Source organism: Cinclus cinclus, chromosome 12 (assembly GCF_963662255.1).
Source record: "Cinclus cinclus chromosome 12, bCinCin1.1, whole genome shotgun sequence".
NCBI lineage: Eukaryota > Metazoa > Chordata > Aves > Passeriformes > Cinclidae > Cinclus > Cinclus cinclus.
This window is the reverse complement of record NC_085057.1, coordinates 14,634,025-14,653,045: the sequence shown is the minus strand read 5'-3', so window position 1 is coordinate 14,653,045 and position 19,021 is coordinate 14,634,025. Positions and strand designations below refer to the sequence as shown.

Sequence of the window (19,021 nt, the reverse complement as noted above, 5' to 3'; positions counted from 1 at the left end):
GGAGGTTGCCTATGGAGCTGATAGGCTGGGAAGGGTTGGGAGGAAACACCAAAAACAAAGACCAAAAACACAACCAGAAAAGCCGCAACAACCACAAGAAAACTCCACCACATGATCATACACCTCCTGACAGAAGCAGTTACCATCTTTCAAGTAAGATCATATATCTCAGAAAGCAATTAAGAACCTTCTCCTCACCATGCATCAAGTTGGAAGGAGACACAATTGTGAGTCCACATCTTTCCAATGGACATTGCATGGAAACCTCAGACCCAGTCTTTGTCTTCTTTGTAAATCTGAATTCAACATAATAAATCCTGAAGATAGACAAATACTCAAAGACTGCACATGAGATAAGCACCCAGCTCTCACTGCAACCACAGTCCTGTGGGCTTCCAAACAAGGTTTTGGCAGCAAAACCAGAGCCTTGCTGTGCTCAGTCCCAGTGAGAAGAGTTTTAGCTTCCTTAAAACACATTAAGGTGTTTCTATATTATCATTTAACACAAAGTGATTTTAAAATGTTTTGTGGCCTTCCCATAGCAGCACCTCACCAGACAGGACTTGCCAGGAATGATCCAGCAGCAGCAATTCCAAACCGCACGCGCAGTCGTTGGTGTGACTAAGCTCACTCACCTGACACAGCAATAACTAGGGTAGATATTTCAGACCAAAGACACTGCCATCAATCAGCTGAGACAAACTGTGCCTCTGCCTTTATTCCCACCCACCTAACCCAGTGTTCAGCTCTCTAATCACATGTCAGGAATGGAAGCTTTAAAAAAAAAACAAAACAAACACAACAAACTGAAAGTAAAAGCCAAGCAGTAAGAAAGGGCAGAAACAGCCCCACAGCAGAAAACTGCAGTGAATATATATATTGGTGAATATACTTCTGTATGGAGAGCATACAGAAGCTGGTCTTGGACTATAATAAACCAGTCAGAGTTCGGAGGGCAAAAAAATTTAAGACTAAGTGCTCAGGAACAAGCACAAGTGAGGAACATTGGAAAGAAGCAGTGTTTCCTTAAAATCTTTTTTATCAGTCTAAATATTTCAGTGTATTTAGACAAAATCTAGTACAACACAAATCACATCAAAACAGGCAGTGAACTGACTCCAAAGTCAAGGCATTCTGAAGGGAAAAAAGTTCAACGGAACATATTCTTCCCAAAATAGAAAATTACATCAAAGACTGAATAAGCCTTTATAAATTGAAAGAAAGGGAACAAACAAGTCTATAGACGCAACATCCTCTACAGATTGGCTGACATAAATTAAGTGAAAAGTATTCCTGCTACATACACTTCCAGAACTCTTCCAAGATACAACAGGTTTGCTATAGCAACATACAAATAGTTGGCCAAATACCCTTGCAATTTAATACTAACACACCAAGCAAACATAAAAAGCTACACTTGCCAGCTATTGGACACAGCTTAACTTCCCTTTGTCCCAGGTAAGCACAGCAGAAATCCAACAGATTTCTGATGAAGCCCTGGGTAACAGACATGAGACTGGAGAATGAAGAATTCAAACCTGCCCCCCCCCCCCGCTCTTTTAACTTACTGCTTGCATTAAAATTATCAAAAAGTAGCAGTTGCATATTCTTCTACAGAAGTTGTAGAGAGAATTTTAAGCTTGTTTCCCATATAAGCAGAATTTGTGGGATGCAGCAACTTTCTTCTACAGGATCACTCAGCTCCTCTTTCTGTAGCAGGATCAAATGGCCCTCTATTAGTGTACCCTGGAGGTTCAGAATTTCCAGTCTGCATCCCCACTGCTCCACACAAGCTGCTAGCACCAATCCCCAAAGCCCTGCAGCTTCTCGCCTCAGAATAAAAACACCAAGCTGCAGGAAGAAGGGCCTGGGCAACAACATATGTCAAATCAGTGGCAACAAACATTCCTATTTAATGCTCAGTGGGTCAACATCAGGACTGTCAAGCTTTTGTGCACGTCCAGTAGAGTTTGAAATTTTAACAGCAGCTATGGTGATACTGGGAGAACTGCAGAAATTTTGAAGAAAAGTACAGAACGCAACAAGCCATCCACTGAAATTGTTGAGTGAGAAGAGCATGGGCACTAACCAACATTCACCTCATCTCCTCTAGTGAAGGAGTGCCAGGGAAGGTAGAGGCAAGTCCCAGAGAGTATTGAAAAGGAAAAATAGCTCAAGCACTGGATGGAAAAAACAACCATAAAGAAAAAGAAAGCCATAGAGAAGGAACGGTAACAGCATCAAACCTCACTGTTTGCCACAGGATTCCCAGTGAACAAGATTCAGGAAAGGTCAGATAGGAATGAAACACCAGGACAGCCCATTTCTAGCTGCATTCATGGGTGAGAAAGGTGAGGCCCAGCATGTTACATAATTTATGTGCAGAGATAGAGATTACACCTTCTCCCTATTTTCCCACTTTCTACAAAGGTTAGTGACCTCAAAGGCCTTTATTGCCCTAGCATTTCACAGGTTGATCAGCTTACATAAAACATTACGTTTGGCCTTCAAAATAGATGGTCAGACTATTCTGAATTACTTGAATGCATTAATCACCAAGAGATGGGATCTGAAGCCAGGCCACAGATTATACCACCAAGTGACTGGCAGGATGCTAATAGCATCAGTAACAACTGACACAGGGGTGACATAAGACAACAGGAATAGCATCCCAGAACACAAAGCTTTCAAGGGTAGAGCTAAAAATAGATGTCTCTGGAAGAAATACTTAAGAGAAAGGCCAAGTGTTTAGTTTTGAGAAATATGACTGGAGCCCAGAGTCACACCTGCACACAGGCAGCAGACGAATGTGTACCATCCATAAATAATTAGTGGACAATCACAACGAAATTCATCTTGAACACCCTTTTCTTCTCCCAGAGCTGCTGGGTACAGAAGGCTGTTACTTCAACAGCAACAGGGCCAACACCAACAGGCAAGTCAAGAGAGGCCAGACTTCCAGGCTTCAGCTAGGAACAGAGCTAACATTTTGGCTTCAGCATAACAGAAGAAACAAGAGCCAGGTTGGAGAGGGTCCAGGAATAAACCAGAGAAGAGTAGTTTAATGATGCACTGTCTGCACTATGAAAGGAGAGGCGGTGTGGAAGGAAGCTGGAGAGACAAGTGGGGTCAAGGATGCCAGAAGATTTTTACTTTTTTTTGTTTTAGTCCTGCAAAAAACTAATGCATAGTAGAGAAAAGCCAGGTAAGAGAACAAGGAAAGTGCTAAGAGCTGGAATAAGGAATATCTAGAGGATGCCAATAGTTGAATTAAAGGAAAGCTTCCTCTTCCACTGCCACAAAAGGAGGTGTAGAAGTGGGAGCCAGTACATTCAGCCAAACTCTCCAGGAACAGACTAACTAGTGCAGAGAGAAACTGGAGACATGAGACAAGGCCTGGGAAGCAAACCCAGCAGCAACCAGCACACTGGGATCCCAGCCCTGGCAGCATCAGTTCTAGGCACAAAAGAACTAAGAACAAACAGAGCAGTCATTGCCACTGTTGACAGTGCTTTCAGCTGCTTCATGCATGGGAGAAGAGGGCAAGTCACATAGGAAAGGGAGAGAGATGGAAGAGAACCAAGGAGAAAAGCACAGGGAACAGAGGTGGCAATGACAACAGGAACATTTTCAGGTGGAATACCTCTGACAAGAAGTCCCAAGGATTCTCGGTACCTCTGAGTGGCCTTTGAAAAATTCCTCAGCAAGACTGCCATATTTGCACCCTCTTTCACCAGGGAGCAAGGGCTACAACTAACACAGGGAAAATTTACACAGGCATCTTACAGCTGAAGCTTCAGCAGCTTTAACTCCTGAAACCTTCAGTCTATAAAAATACAAGACAAGGACAGAGAACTCGTATTTCTTTTCAAGACTCAGAAATTCTAGCCTAAAGTCAATTGCTTGCTGTTTGCAAGACACATTTCTTTATTCTTTGTTCGACTTCTGTGTAGTCCTGAGATATCCTCACACTCTTCAAAAAGGACCAGGCCCACACAGATGTTTAATGCCACTTAGGCAGAGGTGGCAGCTGACAGTAAAGGAGCACATTTGTTTCCTGTGCACCTGCTCAGGAGACCTTACTCATTACTCAGTGAGCAAAGGAGGGAGCACTGGTGTTGCCCAGGTAGGTAGAATGCAGCTACTTCATAGCTCAAGTCAAGGTTGCTTGAAGAATTTTAACTTTGCATTTTCTGTCTTCCTATTTATGAACATAACCCTGAGATGTTTTCTAAATATTTACTGAGAACTTCCATTCCACTGAGGAAGTCAGTCTGGAAATGCTCTAATTAAACCACTCCAAAGGGCAGACAAGTACCACGTACATACCTGTTCTCCTCTAGCAAGTCTCTGGAGGTGGCTTAGGGGCCTCAAAACATTCTGTTCTTCAACAATGATTCAGTACTAGAGGTGGATTTACATACCAAGCCAATGTCTCATCTGTATGGAATTAGATAAGAGCACTTCACAGCTTGAAGCACTCCAGAACCAAAATATGCAGCACAATACAGAATGATATTTTGCAGCTGCAAGATGTCAGCTCCAAGCTGCAAACTTCTGTCTCTAATGATCCTTCTGCTACAAGGAGCCAGCTACATTTCAATTAAAGACAGCAATGTAAACTTGGCCAACCTCCCCATGTAAACTACAGCTAATCAGCTGCTAACAAATTCCTGGCACTCCAGCAGTTGCGTCAAAGTACATCCAAAGGACCTTAAGGTTTTTTTTCCTTCAAGTGTCCACTAGCATGCAGCCTTTCCAGAACAATGTAACAGCAGCCAGCTGTCCAAGTAGGAACAAAGTGTCAACCAGAACGTTCAGCCTCAAAAAGTTACAACTCAAGAACATCTTCAGAACAGGCTGTTCATCTGGTGACTAACTTCCAGCACACACTTAAGACGGCAAACCAACTTAATGACCAAAATAGTCCACACCACTTTGTTTTTAGCCACTTGGGGATACCGGTACAAATCACAGTGATAACAGAGGAGACAAAGTTCCTCATTATTAAGCAGCCTGCATTTATCTATGAGCAGAACTAGCTGGAGAAGCATCCAGTGCAGGAATCCACCCCTGGTGACAAGAACAGCCTGCAGCCACTGACAGTGGCTTACTGGGAACAAAGCACAGGTTGCCATATGCTTTTAGTGGAAAAGCAAGGTATCTGTTTAATCAGGCAGTAAAAGAACCAACCCACAAGAACACAGCACATGCCAGACAGGGGATGCCAAGCAGGATTATGCCAGAACTGGTTCCAGAGATATCTCAGCACAATATCCTTAAGGACAACCACAAAGTGACGCCAGCCACTTCAATACTTGCACTTTTCTCCAAACTAAGGAGCTGTAAATGCCACAACAGTAGCTACTCTTCATCTGTGCCAAAGGCAAAGCTTTTCCAATGCCAGCTAGATGCCCAGGAGGAAGAGGCAGACACTTTTTTACTGATCTGAAGCAGCAGGGAAGAAGAGCAGGGAGCTTTAATTCTACTTTTGAATAGATGATCCACAAACTATTCTGTTAAAGCCTCAAGTACAACATTAGCCTAAAGGGACTTTCTACTGCTCACTCTGAAGACTTCCATCACCATAATCAGTTTTGGACTCTCATTCAATGATAAACTCTTTTCTTGTGCTACTGCAGTCAGTGAGGCATAGCTAGCAGCTTAAATGAGAGAAAAATGGAAACCATAACCAGGCACATCCCTTCCTGAGGGATGAGGGATTCTTACCCTTTTCCAGGAAGCTGCTTCCCAAGAACTTACTTGGCAGATTAACACAACAGACTAATGTGAAAACAAGATTAAGGCAACAGAAGCTCTGCAGCCCCTATCTGATAGGAGTATCCACTTAGCCAAGTCTTCCAAGAACAGTTTTATACAGCCAAGGCTGACATGTTAGGATAACCAGCATTTGTTATCTCCTTCCCATTCTTTCAATAGTTGAACCCTTTGATCAGTTTCAATCAAAGCTCTACTTCATGAACAATTTAAGCATAAGGTTTTCCTATTCTTTTCCGTTAACACTACCAAAAAAATAAGTAAATTTTATTAACATATAGCAATAGAGAAGTTACAGAGGAAACTTGACCTTCTTAGACATCAAACAAGGCAGTCACTAACAAAGCCACAAGAAGGCAGAATTATCAGTTTTACAGCTTACACAGATACCATTATTGCCCACAACGATCCCCATCATCTCCAAAAAGCTTCAGGCTGACAGTTTTCATGCTTTAAAACTCAGTGCCCACTTTAAAAGAAACACTAGTCGGTTAAGATTTTCTGTTCTCTCTATCCCTTTAGAAAGGGAACCATTAAGGCAGTCCTGCTTTTTCACACCCCACTCTGCAAGGACAATGAAATTAGTCTATTTATTTTCATTTAAGAGAGCTCCAAGCATTCATAAAATTAACCTTACAAGCAACATATCCAGCAGCATAATACTAATAGGACAATCAGTTAAACTTAACCAACCATTTATCACCTTTAATTGTATGATTCAGTCCATTAACAAGATGTTCCCAAATCAAATCCCAAAATAGATTTCCTCTATATTACTGCTACTGTTCTTGAGTCTCCTGTCAGGTGAACAGCATTTATCATCAAAACACCTTTGTGAGGGGGCCAAGTTTTATTTGCAGCTCTCTAGAGAGGGAGGGAGACAGAGCTGCATTAAGAGTGTGGCTGAGAGGGTCAGTCAGAGTCTAGGGTGCTGCTCTGAGTTCTTTCTGCTTTAGACTTGAATCCTCCATATTGGAGCTCACTTTTAGTCTTGCTTTCTCATTCTCTCCATTCCTGCCTTACCTCCTTCCCTTCAAAACAGTGATGATCTCAAAGATTATTAGCATGATTTTACACAGGGAAGCTTTCAAACAATTTTTGGTCATGAAGAATCAAAGTCTCAAGCATGGATTTGCTCAGTTTACTATGAGTCTATACATAACTGTAAGAAAGCCTTTGCCTCACCTGGTGACCATGAAGAGTATAGAGAAGTCTTCCTTCTAATAAGTCCAGAATCTTAAGAGTTGAATCACTGGAAGCAGTAACCAGATAGTTTCCAGAGGGATGAAAGGACAGACTGTTGACCACAGAGCTGTGCACTAAGGATGGAGGAAAAAAAGAAAAAAAAAAGTAGAATAGTCACCAAGACCAGCTTACATAAGCCCAAGGCAAAAGAATAAAATAAAGCACAAGCACATTCCAATTTTCTGTTATAAAATTTAACAAGAAAATTATCATGAGGAAAACATTCCACATAAGCTCTTCAAAGCACTGGAGAACAGTAACAGTAACTCAATTCTTGTAAAAATATGCACTACTTTACTGAAAGGAAGCTTTGCCAATTATTCTGAGATATTTAATGCCACAGAAGCTTCCAGTATAGCCCCAAAATGTACTGTTATGTGCAAGTGAACTACAGGATCCTGTGAGAGTGCTGGACACTGCTCTACTTTACAACTGGGGAGCTGCTGGTCTCACTCTCAAGTCACTCTAGATTAAAATCTCTATGTTAGGACACTGAGAAGATTGAAATTACAATGAAGACACTCAGAGTTGACACTGCACAGCTTCTTTTGGTTTACTATCTGACTCCAGCCAAGGCTGGGATTAAAAGAAACAAGGAAATAAGAGCAACTTGAAAATGGTCCAGTACAAGCATTATTTCCTCAGACATCCTATTTGTCTCACCAAATACAATATTTAAAACAAATACCAATAGACAAACTATCAAGAGTGTGAACTTGCAATAAAGCTATTTTCCCTGCATGAAGATGAAGCCCAAGATTTATTTTGAAAAAAGCTAAAGAAAACATTATAGGAAAAAAATGTCAAACTTCACTGAAGTTCAGTGTAACATTAAACATTTAATATATGACTTTTTTCCCTCCCCAAACTTCTATAAAACAGGCTATTGAACATATTTATTTATGAGAACATGCAGTACACTTCACATATGCCCAGTTTCCTGAGCGTATGTGACATTACAGAATATTAATATGCCTGAAGAGGGATTTAACCATCCAATTATTCTTAATTATACTATATGCCCTCCAAATGTTCTGGTATCTCAAGTCTTCTACTTCTGATACATCACACCAAACTAAATTTATGTTGAGAGTCTACTGCGCATTTTGAATCCACACTGCATGTTAAGAAACCCCTTAAAGTACTATTTTAAATACATTAGAACCCAATATTATTTTTGCATATGCAGACTTGAAACAGATAGCTAAATTAACCTTGCCCAATTGCAAAACAAAATGCCTCTACTTTTGAAATTCTCAGGAACACAAAATAGCTCTGAGAAATTCTGAAAACAACTCCTCTTGACCCAGACTGTTACAAAACACAGAAGAAAACCTTAACACAGGTAACTTCTAAACTGTTATTCTTGTTGTTGAATACTGTCTCCATCACACAGCTAGATATTCCTCTACCCCAACCCTGTATCATGCTATGTATTAAAGGACAAACTGTGTGGAGGTTTTTTCTTATGAAAGAGTGATAAGTATCTTTCCCCCTTGAAAATCTTATTCTGAGCTATTTGTAATATTTCTCACCCCCCTAGTGTGTATAGTCAGATAAACATAAATGTATCTTGCCAACTAAGGAAAGTCCTGAAAGGAATCCCATCAAAAATAGACAAGGTTAGCAATGCATCACATCTTCCAAGTTCCATACAGTAAATAAAGTACTTCCAGCATCACAAAAAAACCTTCTCCATAATGGAAAAGAGTCACACTGACTGCGGCTGCATAAGCAGTTGCAGCTTCTGGGCTCATGTAAACTCAGAGAAAAGTTCATCTCTGCTGTCAAACTAGCTCATACCTCTCAATAAATCATTCATAACACCTCTCCAAAAAAAAGTGCCAACACATCCTGCCACCTCACTTGATTTCATGCTGTAAACAAGAAATCCAGTGCAGCACAAGGTGCTATCTCCCAGTGACTTGTTGCTACAAGTCCAACCTTCTGCCAGCCAAGCCCTAGCAAGGTAAGAGCCTCTTAGGGGGCTTATACTGGGGGTTAACAGCTAATATTGAGTCCTTCCAGCCTGCTCAAAACTGTCCCAAGCCCCACAAGACTTCTTTAATGCAATGCAACCCTTAATAATCACCAAGGAGAAGATAAATCAGGATGAACTTGACACAGCCAGTCTCTACTGAACAGATAACCACCATCAGCCCCATCCAAAATGGATAAAAGTACCAATTATTTTTAAACAGGAATAAAATTAGGTTAGATCTGCTTCCATAGAACTGCTACAGAGGTGTCCCATAGACAGCTTTGGACAGGGAAAAAGTGTCAGGCAATAAAAACTGTCCATTTCTGTAGGGGCTGTACAAAATCTGCTGCACAAAAGAATTAGTGCCAAGCAGAGAACCAAATAAAGCATCTGTGTGTTCTCCTGTACAGTAAACGTGACCAGAGCATACTTTGCTTGGCTAAAAGAAAAACACACCATACAAAAGGTTTTGCAGCTTGCTCTCTACTTCGAACTTTCATTTACAAATGTCACAGTTGGAACAAGTGCTGGCAACAAGAGTAACACTGCTAAAAGACTAATCAGTGCTGGAAAACAGCCCAACCTTCAGACGCAAGAGCCCGAGGCAGGGCTACTCCTCTATTAACTCCTCCATGCAACTCCATGTTTAAAATGGATTCCCTGGAAATCAGGCAGCAGCAGCACATTCTGAAGGCACAGATGCCATCTAGTGGGACAGGACTGGCAGCCTCACAGGGGAACCACAAAACGAAAACAGATTTAACCAAAAGGAGGTGAGTATAAACCCTCAGAAGGGCAGACATCTCCAGAGCACGTTACAAACACATCAAGTTTGTGACCAGAGGTGCATGAAGTGAGTGCAAAAAGCCACCAGGCCAATTTAAGGTTTCTTCAGCTATTATTACTTTTTTTAGTTCAAAGTTTAATACACAGGATTTACCCAGTAGCTGTTAAAAATAACACTCAACCCAGGAAAATGATCACTTCAATAGCAAGGGTGTCACACTAAAATGCCATTCAGTAAGGGTGGGATACCAGGGAAATATGTCATTCCAAGACAAAAAATAAACCTGGCAGCCAAGCCTAAACCACATTAGATTTGGACAATTTAATAGCAGTAAGTGGAAAGCAGGAAGAGATGACTTTGGAGCCAAGTTATACTGTGGCTGGAAACATGCACTGCAGATCTTACCACCATTGAAAAGCTGATAAAGCAGGTTAAAGGACAACCTGACACTGCCCAAGTATTTAAAAACACTACTGATTTTAGCAACAAGACTTCAGGAAGGCACTTCCAAGTTTTGATATAGGCTACGAGTTAACAATTCTTATAACTCAAATTGCACGCTCAGTACTTACTAACTGGAACAACAGTCGTCAAAAAGTTTGGTTTCTATTGGATTTTTTTAACTATCAGAGAGCTTGGGAGTGACTGTGATCCAGAAGAATAACAGAAGCTGTGAGGCCATCACAGCAGGAATGCACTGATGTTGAGGGCAGAAAGAACAAACCAAGCTCCAGCCCCATGCCTGATCTGCTTTATGAACATGCCAGAAGCAGTTCCTCAGGTAAAGTGAAATTAATAAGTTTAATAAGCTATCAACACTGGAAACAGTGTTTGACAATGTATTAATTTTCAAATATCACAGAGGCCTTAAAAACTGTTATTAGCAAAGAAAAGCCACATTTCAGCACAAGGCACAGAACAGGTCAATCAATCTCAAAGAAGCTGGCAGAGATGGGAAAGCACCCTTTTCCTATCCAGACCTATCAAACAGCAACACTAATCAGTGGGACAAGAACAGGTAATGGGAGGAGATGCCATATGGCATCATGAAAGCTAAATATGGACGCTGATAAACAGTCCAGAAAAGGAAGCATAAACATGGATCATAGTATAGAATTGCAATAGATTGATTTAGATTTTCTTCTTTTTTTTAACTTTTCCTAATTTTCTCATAAAAGAACCTAATGTTTTGAACTACTGGAATACAATTCTGACTCCTCCTATAGGCTTATTCAGAGGCATCGTTTTGATTGCACACCACCTTCTCAATAACACTGACCATGAGCCAAATGGCATCACAGGTAAGACTCATGCCCACCTGCAACACGGGTCAGCTTCAGAATTAGTTCTGGAGCTAAACACGAAGCAAAACATGACATCTGGTGAAGAAAGGCTCCCACTGGCAGGCCTAACCCAGTGCCTTTTGGAAAAGCAGCAGCTGATGGAGAAACAATCCTTGGACTTCAGAACAATTTGCATGAATAAAAGGAAAGGTTCAGCTTTCGTAAGCTCTTGACTTGCCTTGGTAATGTTGAAGCAGTCTGTTCATCCTGACATCCCACAGCTTCACCGTGTTGTCCGTGCCCCCCGCGGCAATGCAGTTTCCGCTGGGATGGAAATCCACGTGGTTCACAAACCTGTCAAAGGCAACCAAACCCAACTGCTGACGTTCAACTCTTGCCAAAGATCAAAAAAGCCTTTTCAACAAGGGAAGCTGCATCATGACTCGTTGAATGTTAAGGAAAGGAGGAGATAACCTGAAAATTTATTGTGCTGAATTTCTCTTAAGACCCTGCTTCTAACCCCAGGCAGATTGCAGGCTCCTACCTAAGCACATCTTCAGCAGTTCACATTACAGGTGTAGGAGCTGTAGACACAAACCTACTGAAATCTGATGGATCCAACTGTCACAACAACATTTTCAAGTGTTCATTTAATGTTTGCATAATATATGTCTTCTACTAAATTAACATTATTTCCAGAGTGATGTGTACAAGACAGAACTGGGATTTTTTTTTTCTGTAAACTAAATTTAAGATGGAACTTAGTGAATTTGTGCCTGAAATCATATATTGCCACTTTGAAAGTAGCAAGACTGAGGCCAAATTTCCTTCTGGATCTGAATCAAATCAATTTTTAGCCTGAACACATGAATACAATAAAAGCTTCAGCCCCTTCAGGGAAAGATACCTTGTAACTCTTCACCAAACAAACTGGGTAAGACTAATTATATTCGAGTATTCTTGTAGCAAGTGCTGAAAAAGTTATTTCAATGGGTTGTTTGGACAAGACACATACTTAAGAGCACTGAAAAAAATAGTGTCTGAACGTGTCTTAATAATATTTGTCTTGCATATGACCTAGAAATAACATAATATTGCACTAGAAATTCAGTGCAGCAATGAATTAGGGAGATTCCAGTCTCAGTTCTCTGAGGACTTGTTTTATGTTTCTGGGTAAATTATTTTTTGCTCAACATTCCAAATGTAACAGCTATTTTTCTGAATACAAAGTGGGGTTTTTGAATAACCTCATTATTTAAAAACCTGAAGATGAATCAAAGCATGCAAGTGCCATTCTGTCAGTAGATTTCTGCACTTTTAATTTATGCCAACTCAGAGCAAAATAAAAGAAGAAATAAGGAATTCAAGCATTTCCAAAAATAAATAACCACAAAGAAACTGAGGCCTGATGTGCTGGACAGTTACTGAAATAGAACCCGCACAGTTCTAACCTTGAGCAGTTAAAGGGGCCAGGACAATTCTGGACTGGGCCCTCACACTGGCTACTTTTGTAAGAGGTGATAATGTTTTTTTAAGCAGTTTTATCATTGCCAGGACAGGGACCTCTGAACCTCAGAAACTGGGTGCTAATTCCCCAGGTAACCCCACTTCAGACATCACCACCAGGTACTTACCCTCCATGCTCACAGAAGGAGTGGATGCATTCCCTGCTGGTTTTGTCCCACAGCTTGACAGTTTTATCATCACTGGATGACACTATCAATCGTCCATCAGGAGAGAATCTAAGGCAACAGTTACAGCAATTAAGAAAAGCCCTCAAATGAAAGGAGCACAGGGTTGACTGAATTTGGCCAGATGTCAAAGTATGTTGGTACACACACGTCACTTTTCAAGAAGTCTCAGAAGCATCAGTGAGACTGAAAACCCAATCACTAAGTTGAAGGAAAAGGAAGCAAGCCCCAAGTACTCAAACTATCCTTAACTTCATAAGCATACAAAATAAGCCACAGGAAAGTCTTGAGTCTGACTTAAGATCTTGTGCCTTACTTGTTTCAATTAAGTGTACCTCAAGTTGCTTCTCTGCCCTGATTCAAAACAATTCCTGCCTTTGCCACAAGAGTTCACAGCAACACAGTCACTTACAAGAAAACAGCTGCAGCAGAACCTTTACCATTCCAGTATCTTAGGAGACTATATTAAGTTCCCATCTCAAAAGATCATATACATGACAGATCCAGATCTCTCTTCAGAGGCATACATATTACAGAATCAGGACTTGAGTCCCTAACTACAGATCATCAGATATCCTGGAAAACCATCCTTTCTGTTCTTCTGTGGGTATCTATAGTGCTATCAACCACTGCTACCACCACATTCTAGAACTGTAATGAACTTTTCACCTACAGAGGAACCATGGCTTTATCCCAGATACACAATATGCATAAATAACTCCTTGAAACCAAATCTGAAACAGTTTTCAGGAACTAATGTTATTATCATGGTAGCACTTACAACATTTTGGAGGTAGCACAGGTGATCATTTTAAGAAGGACAAGTCAAAAGAAATTAAGTTGAAATAACAGTAGAAATCTCTCTTTTTTTTCTTCTTAGCAACTTGAAGACACAGAATTCTCCTTACCAGGTAAAAACAAAACATAGAACAAATGACAAAGCAAGAAAGCATCTGCTTGACAGAGATTACTGGGGCAACACAAAGTGAGTGCAGACTATTACTGAAAGGATATCTCTGCAGGTCAGCAATATATTTCATTCACCAGACACACCTGAATAGAAATGTGTTGCACCAGACCATGACACTGAGCCTCTGCTCTGAGAGATAAATCTTCATCTCTGCTCATCAGAGAGCCATACTCACCTGGCACAGCGAACCCAGTTGATGTGCTGGTTCAGTGAGAACAGAAACTTCTGCCTGTGAACTGTCCACACTTTGATTGTTTTGTCATCGGAAGCTGTAACTAAGGACTGGCCATCGCTGGAGAAATGAACACTTCTCACAGTTCCTGTGTGAGCCTTGAACACAGTCGATTCTCCTTTGCTACACAAAAGAGAAGAGCTCCTTAAAACTATAACAGGGCAGCAAAGACATTCTGTACCTGAAAACACAGGGCTGCTGTTTGCTGAGCAGTGCTAGTGACCACCACTTCTATGGGAACTGCACATGACCACATTAGGACAAAAACTTGCTCATGCTTCGTGAGCAATACAGAATACACAGCTAAACCAGTTGCTCCTGTTCCATACTGGAGGCAAATCCAACAGGAAACAACCTATGTTTTCTATAAAGGGGAGAAAAATGCTACAGCTAATTTGTGCAACCATTTAAACACTTAGGAAAACATCAGTGTAATAGAAGACACTGAGGTACTGCTGCCAGGTCCTTTGCTGCAAGGCAGGCAAGGAGAGAGGTGTTTTCACGTTTCATCTAGATAGAGCCAAGCAGGCAAGGACCTCACAACTGCTCCTGTAATGGTCCATGCTCCAGCTGGCCATTCCACTGCCACATCACACAAGAAATAACATGACTGACTTCAGCACACCTGATGCTGTACAGCTGTGAGCAAACTTCCATTAACTCAGCCAGTCAAGACAATTCAAATGTGTTAATTTTTCTTTATACACCATTTCCAAATAAATGTGAGATGCATTTTTCTGGCAAATAAACACAAGGCATATTTAGAGATCCAACAGATTTGCGGAACTCTCAATCCTAAACCTGCCTCCAGCATGTACTGTAGCACCAGGAGCTCCATATTCACTGAAGACAAAGACACAGTGATTCTTCTCTCCCTCAAACAGATCCCTGTCCCACAGCCAGAGAACTGTTACAAAGAAGTAAGGAGAAATTCCAAGCCATAGTTTAAACCCAAAGAGAGGCAGAAGGGAACAGGTACTTACACACTAGGGATCCACAAACGGACTGTTTTGTCTCTAGAGCCTGAAGCCACAAGGTGACCAGAAGGTGAGAACTGGACACACAAAACTGCATCTTTGTGGCCCACAAAGCGATAGGCTCTCATCTGAGGCTTCATACTCCAGATCATCAGGCATGAATCCATTGAGCCACTTGCTGAAATAAAAAAGGAAAAACAAAACCACACTTGCATTAGTTCCCCAATTACTTCTCCAAAACTACATTTCACACTCAGTTCACCATCATAGCTTCCAGCAGTCTCAAAACATTGTCCTCTAAAGCTTCACCAGCCTACTGAAAGCTGTGTATTTCATTATCGTCATGTATATAATTACATTAGTAATTAAAAAAAAAAAAAAACAAGGCCAGCAATGCATTACTTTGGACTGACAATTTACTTCCAAGAGTCCAGCCATACAAGAGCTGCAGAGGCAGAAGCCACACAGGTTGCAAATCTTCCACACACTCAGGAAATGGAGGTTATCTCATCACTTTCTTATTGGCAGAGGCAGGTATCAGCTGCAGCAGGTTAAATGTCACTACAGATTATTTCTGCTTAATTTATTAAGCAGAGAAGACCAGTTAGTTGGTGACTTAAAAGCACCCTGGCTACTTCTCCCTCCAACACCTCTCCCTTGTGACAAAATATTGACCAAAGTCAGCTCAGCAGATCTTCACAACATATTAAAAACACAAGTTTGCAAGGTGAGGGGAGCAGTTAGCAGATTTGCTGTTAGCAGAAAGCACCAGCAGGACCTTTTGCTATTGCAGAGCTCAGTTGCCTCCACTGCTCCCCCACCTAACTAAAGCCAAGCAGCTCTTTCTTTATCCTCTGCCCATTAAAACACAGACAATTTACCCAATTGTTTCTTAGTGCAACTGAAGTCCACACTAGTGACAGCATCTCTGTGGCCTTTGAAGTGTCTCTCCAGGGATGGATCTTCCTAGAAGACAACAATGTTCAGACACTACAGATTTAACCATCTTCGTACAATAAAATCATTTTATATTTCTACAAGTAAACCAAGCTGCCTATTCACCCCACAAAAAAACAGGCAGAGGCAACTACACAACACAAAACACAAATTTCACACATACCATAAATTTTAAAACAAGCAAATTATCCAAGCTGTTATTAGCTTGGATATTGAGTGACTGCACAAATCCCTCCTGCATTTTTACAACATACTGCTGGCACAGAAACTCTAAAGCTGACTGTAGAACAGATAAGCCATATCCATGATCACCTGAGCAGACAGCCAAGCTCAGCTTTGCTCTGACAGCTGCGCATCTCAGCTCAGGTGTAGCCAAGAGGCAACTGTTTGCACAGAAGAGGCAAACTCGCAAGATTTAACACACCTATCAGAACAGGCAGGAGGAATAAGAATTGCAGCAAAACAGACTGACACACAACCACAGCACCTTGCTGCAAAGGCCAACAAAAGCCTGAGGTCAGGCAAAAATCAAAGACCCGACAGAAGTATTACAAGAGGTTTTAACACTTGAAAATTGCCCAGAGTTCATGACAGGCTGATCAGCCTTCAATCCCTGCTGTCACCCGCATTGCCCCTGTATCCCTGGCAATCCCCACCACAGCCTTTTCCCGCTCAGGACTCGACCCTGCTCAGACAAGCACCCAGCCTCGGAACAGGGCAGCCCTCCGCAGATCCAGAACCCCTCCAACACCCTGAAGGTGCCTCTCTCCAAAAACACAGACCCACCCCAGCTACAGCACCACCCCAGACCCAGGGCTATCAGCAGCATTAAACTCCTCGAGCCCCTCTGTCCCCACCTGCATGATGCCACCCCATAGCAGCACTGAACCCCGGCCCCCCTAAGCCCAGCACTGCCTCCCACCGCCACCCCGGCCCCAGAGCCCCTCACGGCACCAGACAACCCCGGGCCGCCACCAGCCCTGCCTTCCCCTTCCACTCTTCCCCGCACAGTAACAACCCTTTCCAGCTCGGACACAACGGCCCAAGGGCTGCCACCGCCGCCACCCCTGCTCGGCGGCAGTCCCCCCAGCACCCCGGGAAGCCCCGGCTCCGCTGCAGCAGTCTTGCAGCGGCCGGCTGTTCCGGCCCGGCCCGGCCCGGCCTCCCCTCACCTCGCTCACGGCGGCCATGATGCCCCGCGGCCGCCGTTCGGTTCCCGCGCCGCGCGCGCCCCGTAGCGACGGCCCCGCCCACAGGGGGGCGGAGGGAGCGGGTCCGGCCTGAGGGGAGCGGGCCCGGACTGGGGGGTCCGTGCCGTGGCCGGGACAGGAGCTCTTCAGGGTTGTGGAACGGGTTCCTCTGAGCGCAGCCGGCCCCGTCAGGCGGCTCAGAACGTTGGGGAAAGCCCCTCCCGGCTCTGTTCTATCAGTTATTCCGGCAGGTTTAGTGCTGCTCCCTGGGCAGCCCGGTCAGTGCCCGACCATGACACTCCTTTGCCTCACTCCTGCCCTGGGGCTAAATGTCTCCAGAGCCTGGTAGAGACTGTCCCCAGATCTCAGCTAGGGGAGCGCTACAAGCCGGTCCTCTCGAGGGCTAAGAAGCCGGGTTGGTGACTCCCAAGATTTGGTTCAACTGGTGCGAGATATGTTGCTTCTGCTTGGACTGTGGGCATTCAAAATAGGAACTCACCCTGGGGGTGGGCAAAGAGCTCAGGACAATTGAGAAAGGTTTATTGTTTCAGTGGTTTAATACCAACTCGAATCTATTTCATCCAATTCTATTTATCTAGGAACAGCACTATTAATTAGACACTACTGACTGGACACTGACTGCTTTCTAACAGGCACCTGTGTGAAGCCCAGATCTGCCTCTCCATGAAGCTTGGGTTGACCATCTGGGCTTCTAAAGGGACCTTTCCTCCATCTTTTCTTCATCTGGGCCCCTTCCTTTAAGGACACCTCTCCTCTTGCACGTTTCCAACAGCCAGGGATGTGCTCTGTTGAAGCTGGGGTTAAAGTAGTAGAGGATCTAAAATAGGCAAAGGAGAAGAGTTAGGTGTCACCATCCCATCCCAAGAGTGGAAACCCCAAAGTTACTCCAAATTGCAGCAGAGGATCATGTAGAACCTAAAGATCACACTTAAGCTTGTGATGGGTTGTGTTCAGGCATCGCCACCCCTGGGGTTTTGCCTCCTGAAAGCAAAGCAGTGTAGGATTTTCAAAAGCAGAACAACTGCTTTTGAAAACCAGAGATCATTATTTCACTGCAGCTTCAGTGGAGATATGAGCAGGCAAGTAATCTTGTTGGTCCTTTGATACATCTGCTTGGCATTGGGCAGGTGCCACAGGGAGGTTTGATGCAGCAAGACATAGAGCAAAGACATTCAGAGAAATCAGGCTGTGCTGAGTCTGTCTGTACTTTTAATGGATTCAAACTCATCACTCAAACACACCTGAGCACAGCCTGAGAATAAAATGAAAACCAGACCACTCACTCCCATCCCCATCCCCTCCATCATGGAATCACACACTGGCTTGGGTTGGAAAGGATCTTAAAGAACAAGTTCCAACCCCATTGCCTTTGGCAGGGATGCCACACACTATCCCAGGTTGTTCAGACCACATCCAGCCTGGCCTTGAACACTTCAAGGGATGGGACATCCATAACCTCTCTGGACAACCTGTGCTAGGGTCTCATCACACTCACAAGGAAGGGTTTCTTCCCAACATCTAATCTAAACCTGGCCTCTCTATACAACCACTGTTCCTTGTCCTGTCATTCTCTGCCTGCACAAAAAGTCCCTCTCCTTCATTTTTATAAGCCCCCTTGTAAAAAGCGGTTTCTTTTCATCCTGCAAAAAGGCCTCTACGGGCAGGCTTTATTTGCTGTGAAGGTCCCTCTCTCCCCTCAGATTATCACGAGCATTAATAGCTGTGCAGAGCAGCTGCTGTACCTGGCTGTGAGCAGAAGCTGCTGCTTCCTCTGCCAGGAATTCGGGCAGGGAGGCAGATCTTTGGAAATTCCACTGCATTTTGGTGAATCCATATGCATTCAGCTGCCGCATGAAACTTTTAATTTTCTGCATGTGAAAGACCTGCTGTCCTTCCCTGCCCAGCACCT

At 43.0% G+C, this 19,021-nt stretch overlaps 1 protein-coding gene across 3 annotated transcripts in view; it reads right to left on the bottom strand.

Annotated features, from left to right (window-relative positions):
* The window catches only part of POC1A (POC1 centriolar protein A), a 43,529-nt gene extending 27,901 nt beyond the window's left edge, over positions 1-15,628 (bottom strand). For 2 of the 3 annotated variants that reach the window (XM_062500436.1, XM_062500438.1), the window contains exons 1-5: positions 14,951-15,122; positions 13,911-14,090; positions 12,709-12,816; positions 11,313-11,428; positions 6,964-7,097 (exon numbers count right to left, since the gene is read on the bottom strand). In XM_062500436.1, the coding sequence (XP_062356420.1) occupies positions 6,964-7,097; positions 11,313-11,428; positions 12,709-12,816; positions 13,911-14,090; positions 14,951-15,111 (699 nt within the window). In that variant the 5' untranslated portion in view covers positions 15,112-15,122. Of the gene's footprint in view, positions 1-6,963; positions 7,098-11,312; positions 11,429-12,708; positions 12,817-13,910; positions 14,091-14,950 lie in introns of all 3 variants that reach the window. The other variant, XM_062500437.1, reaches the window with a different exon arrangement.
* Positions 15,629-19,021: the final 3,393 nt, after the last annotated feature.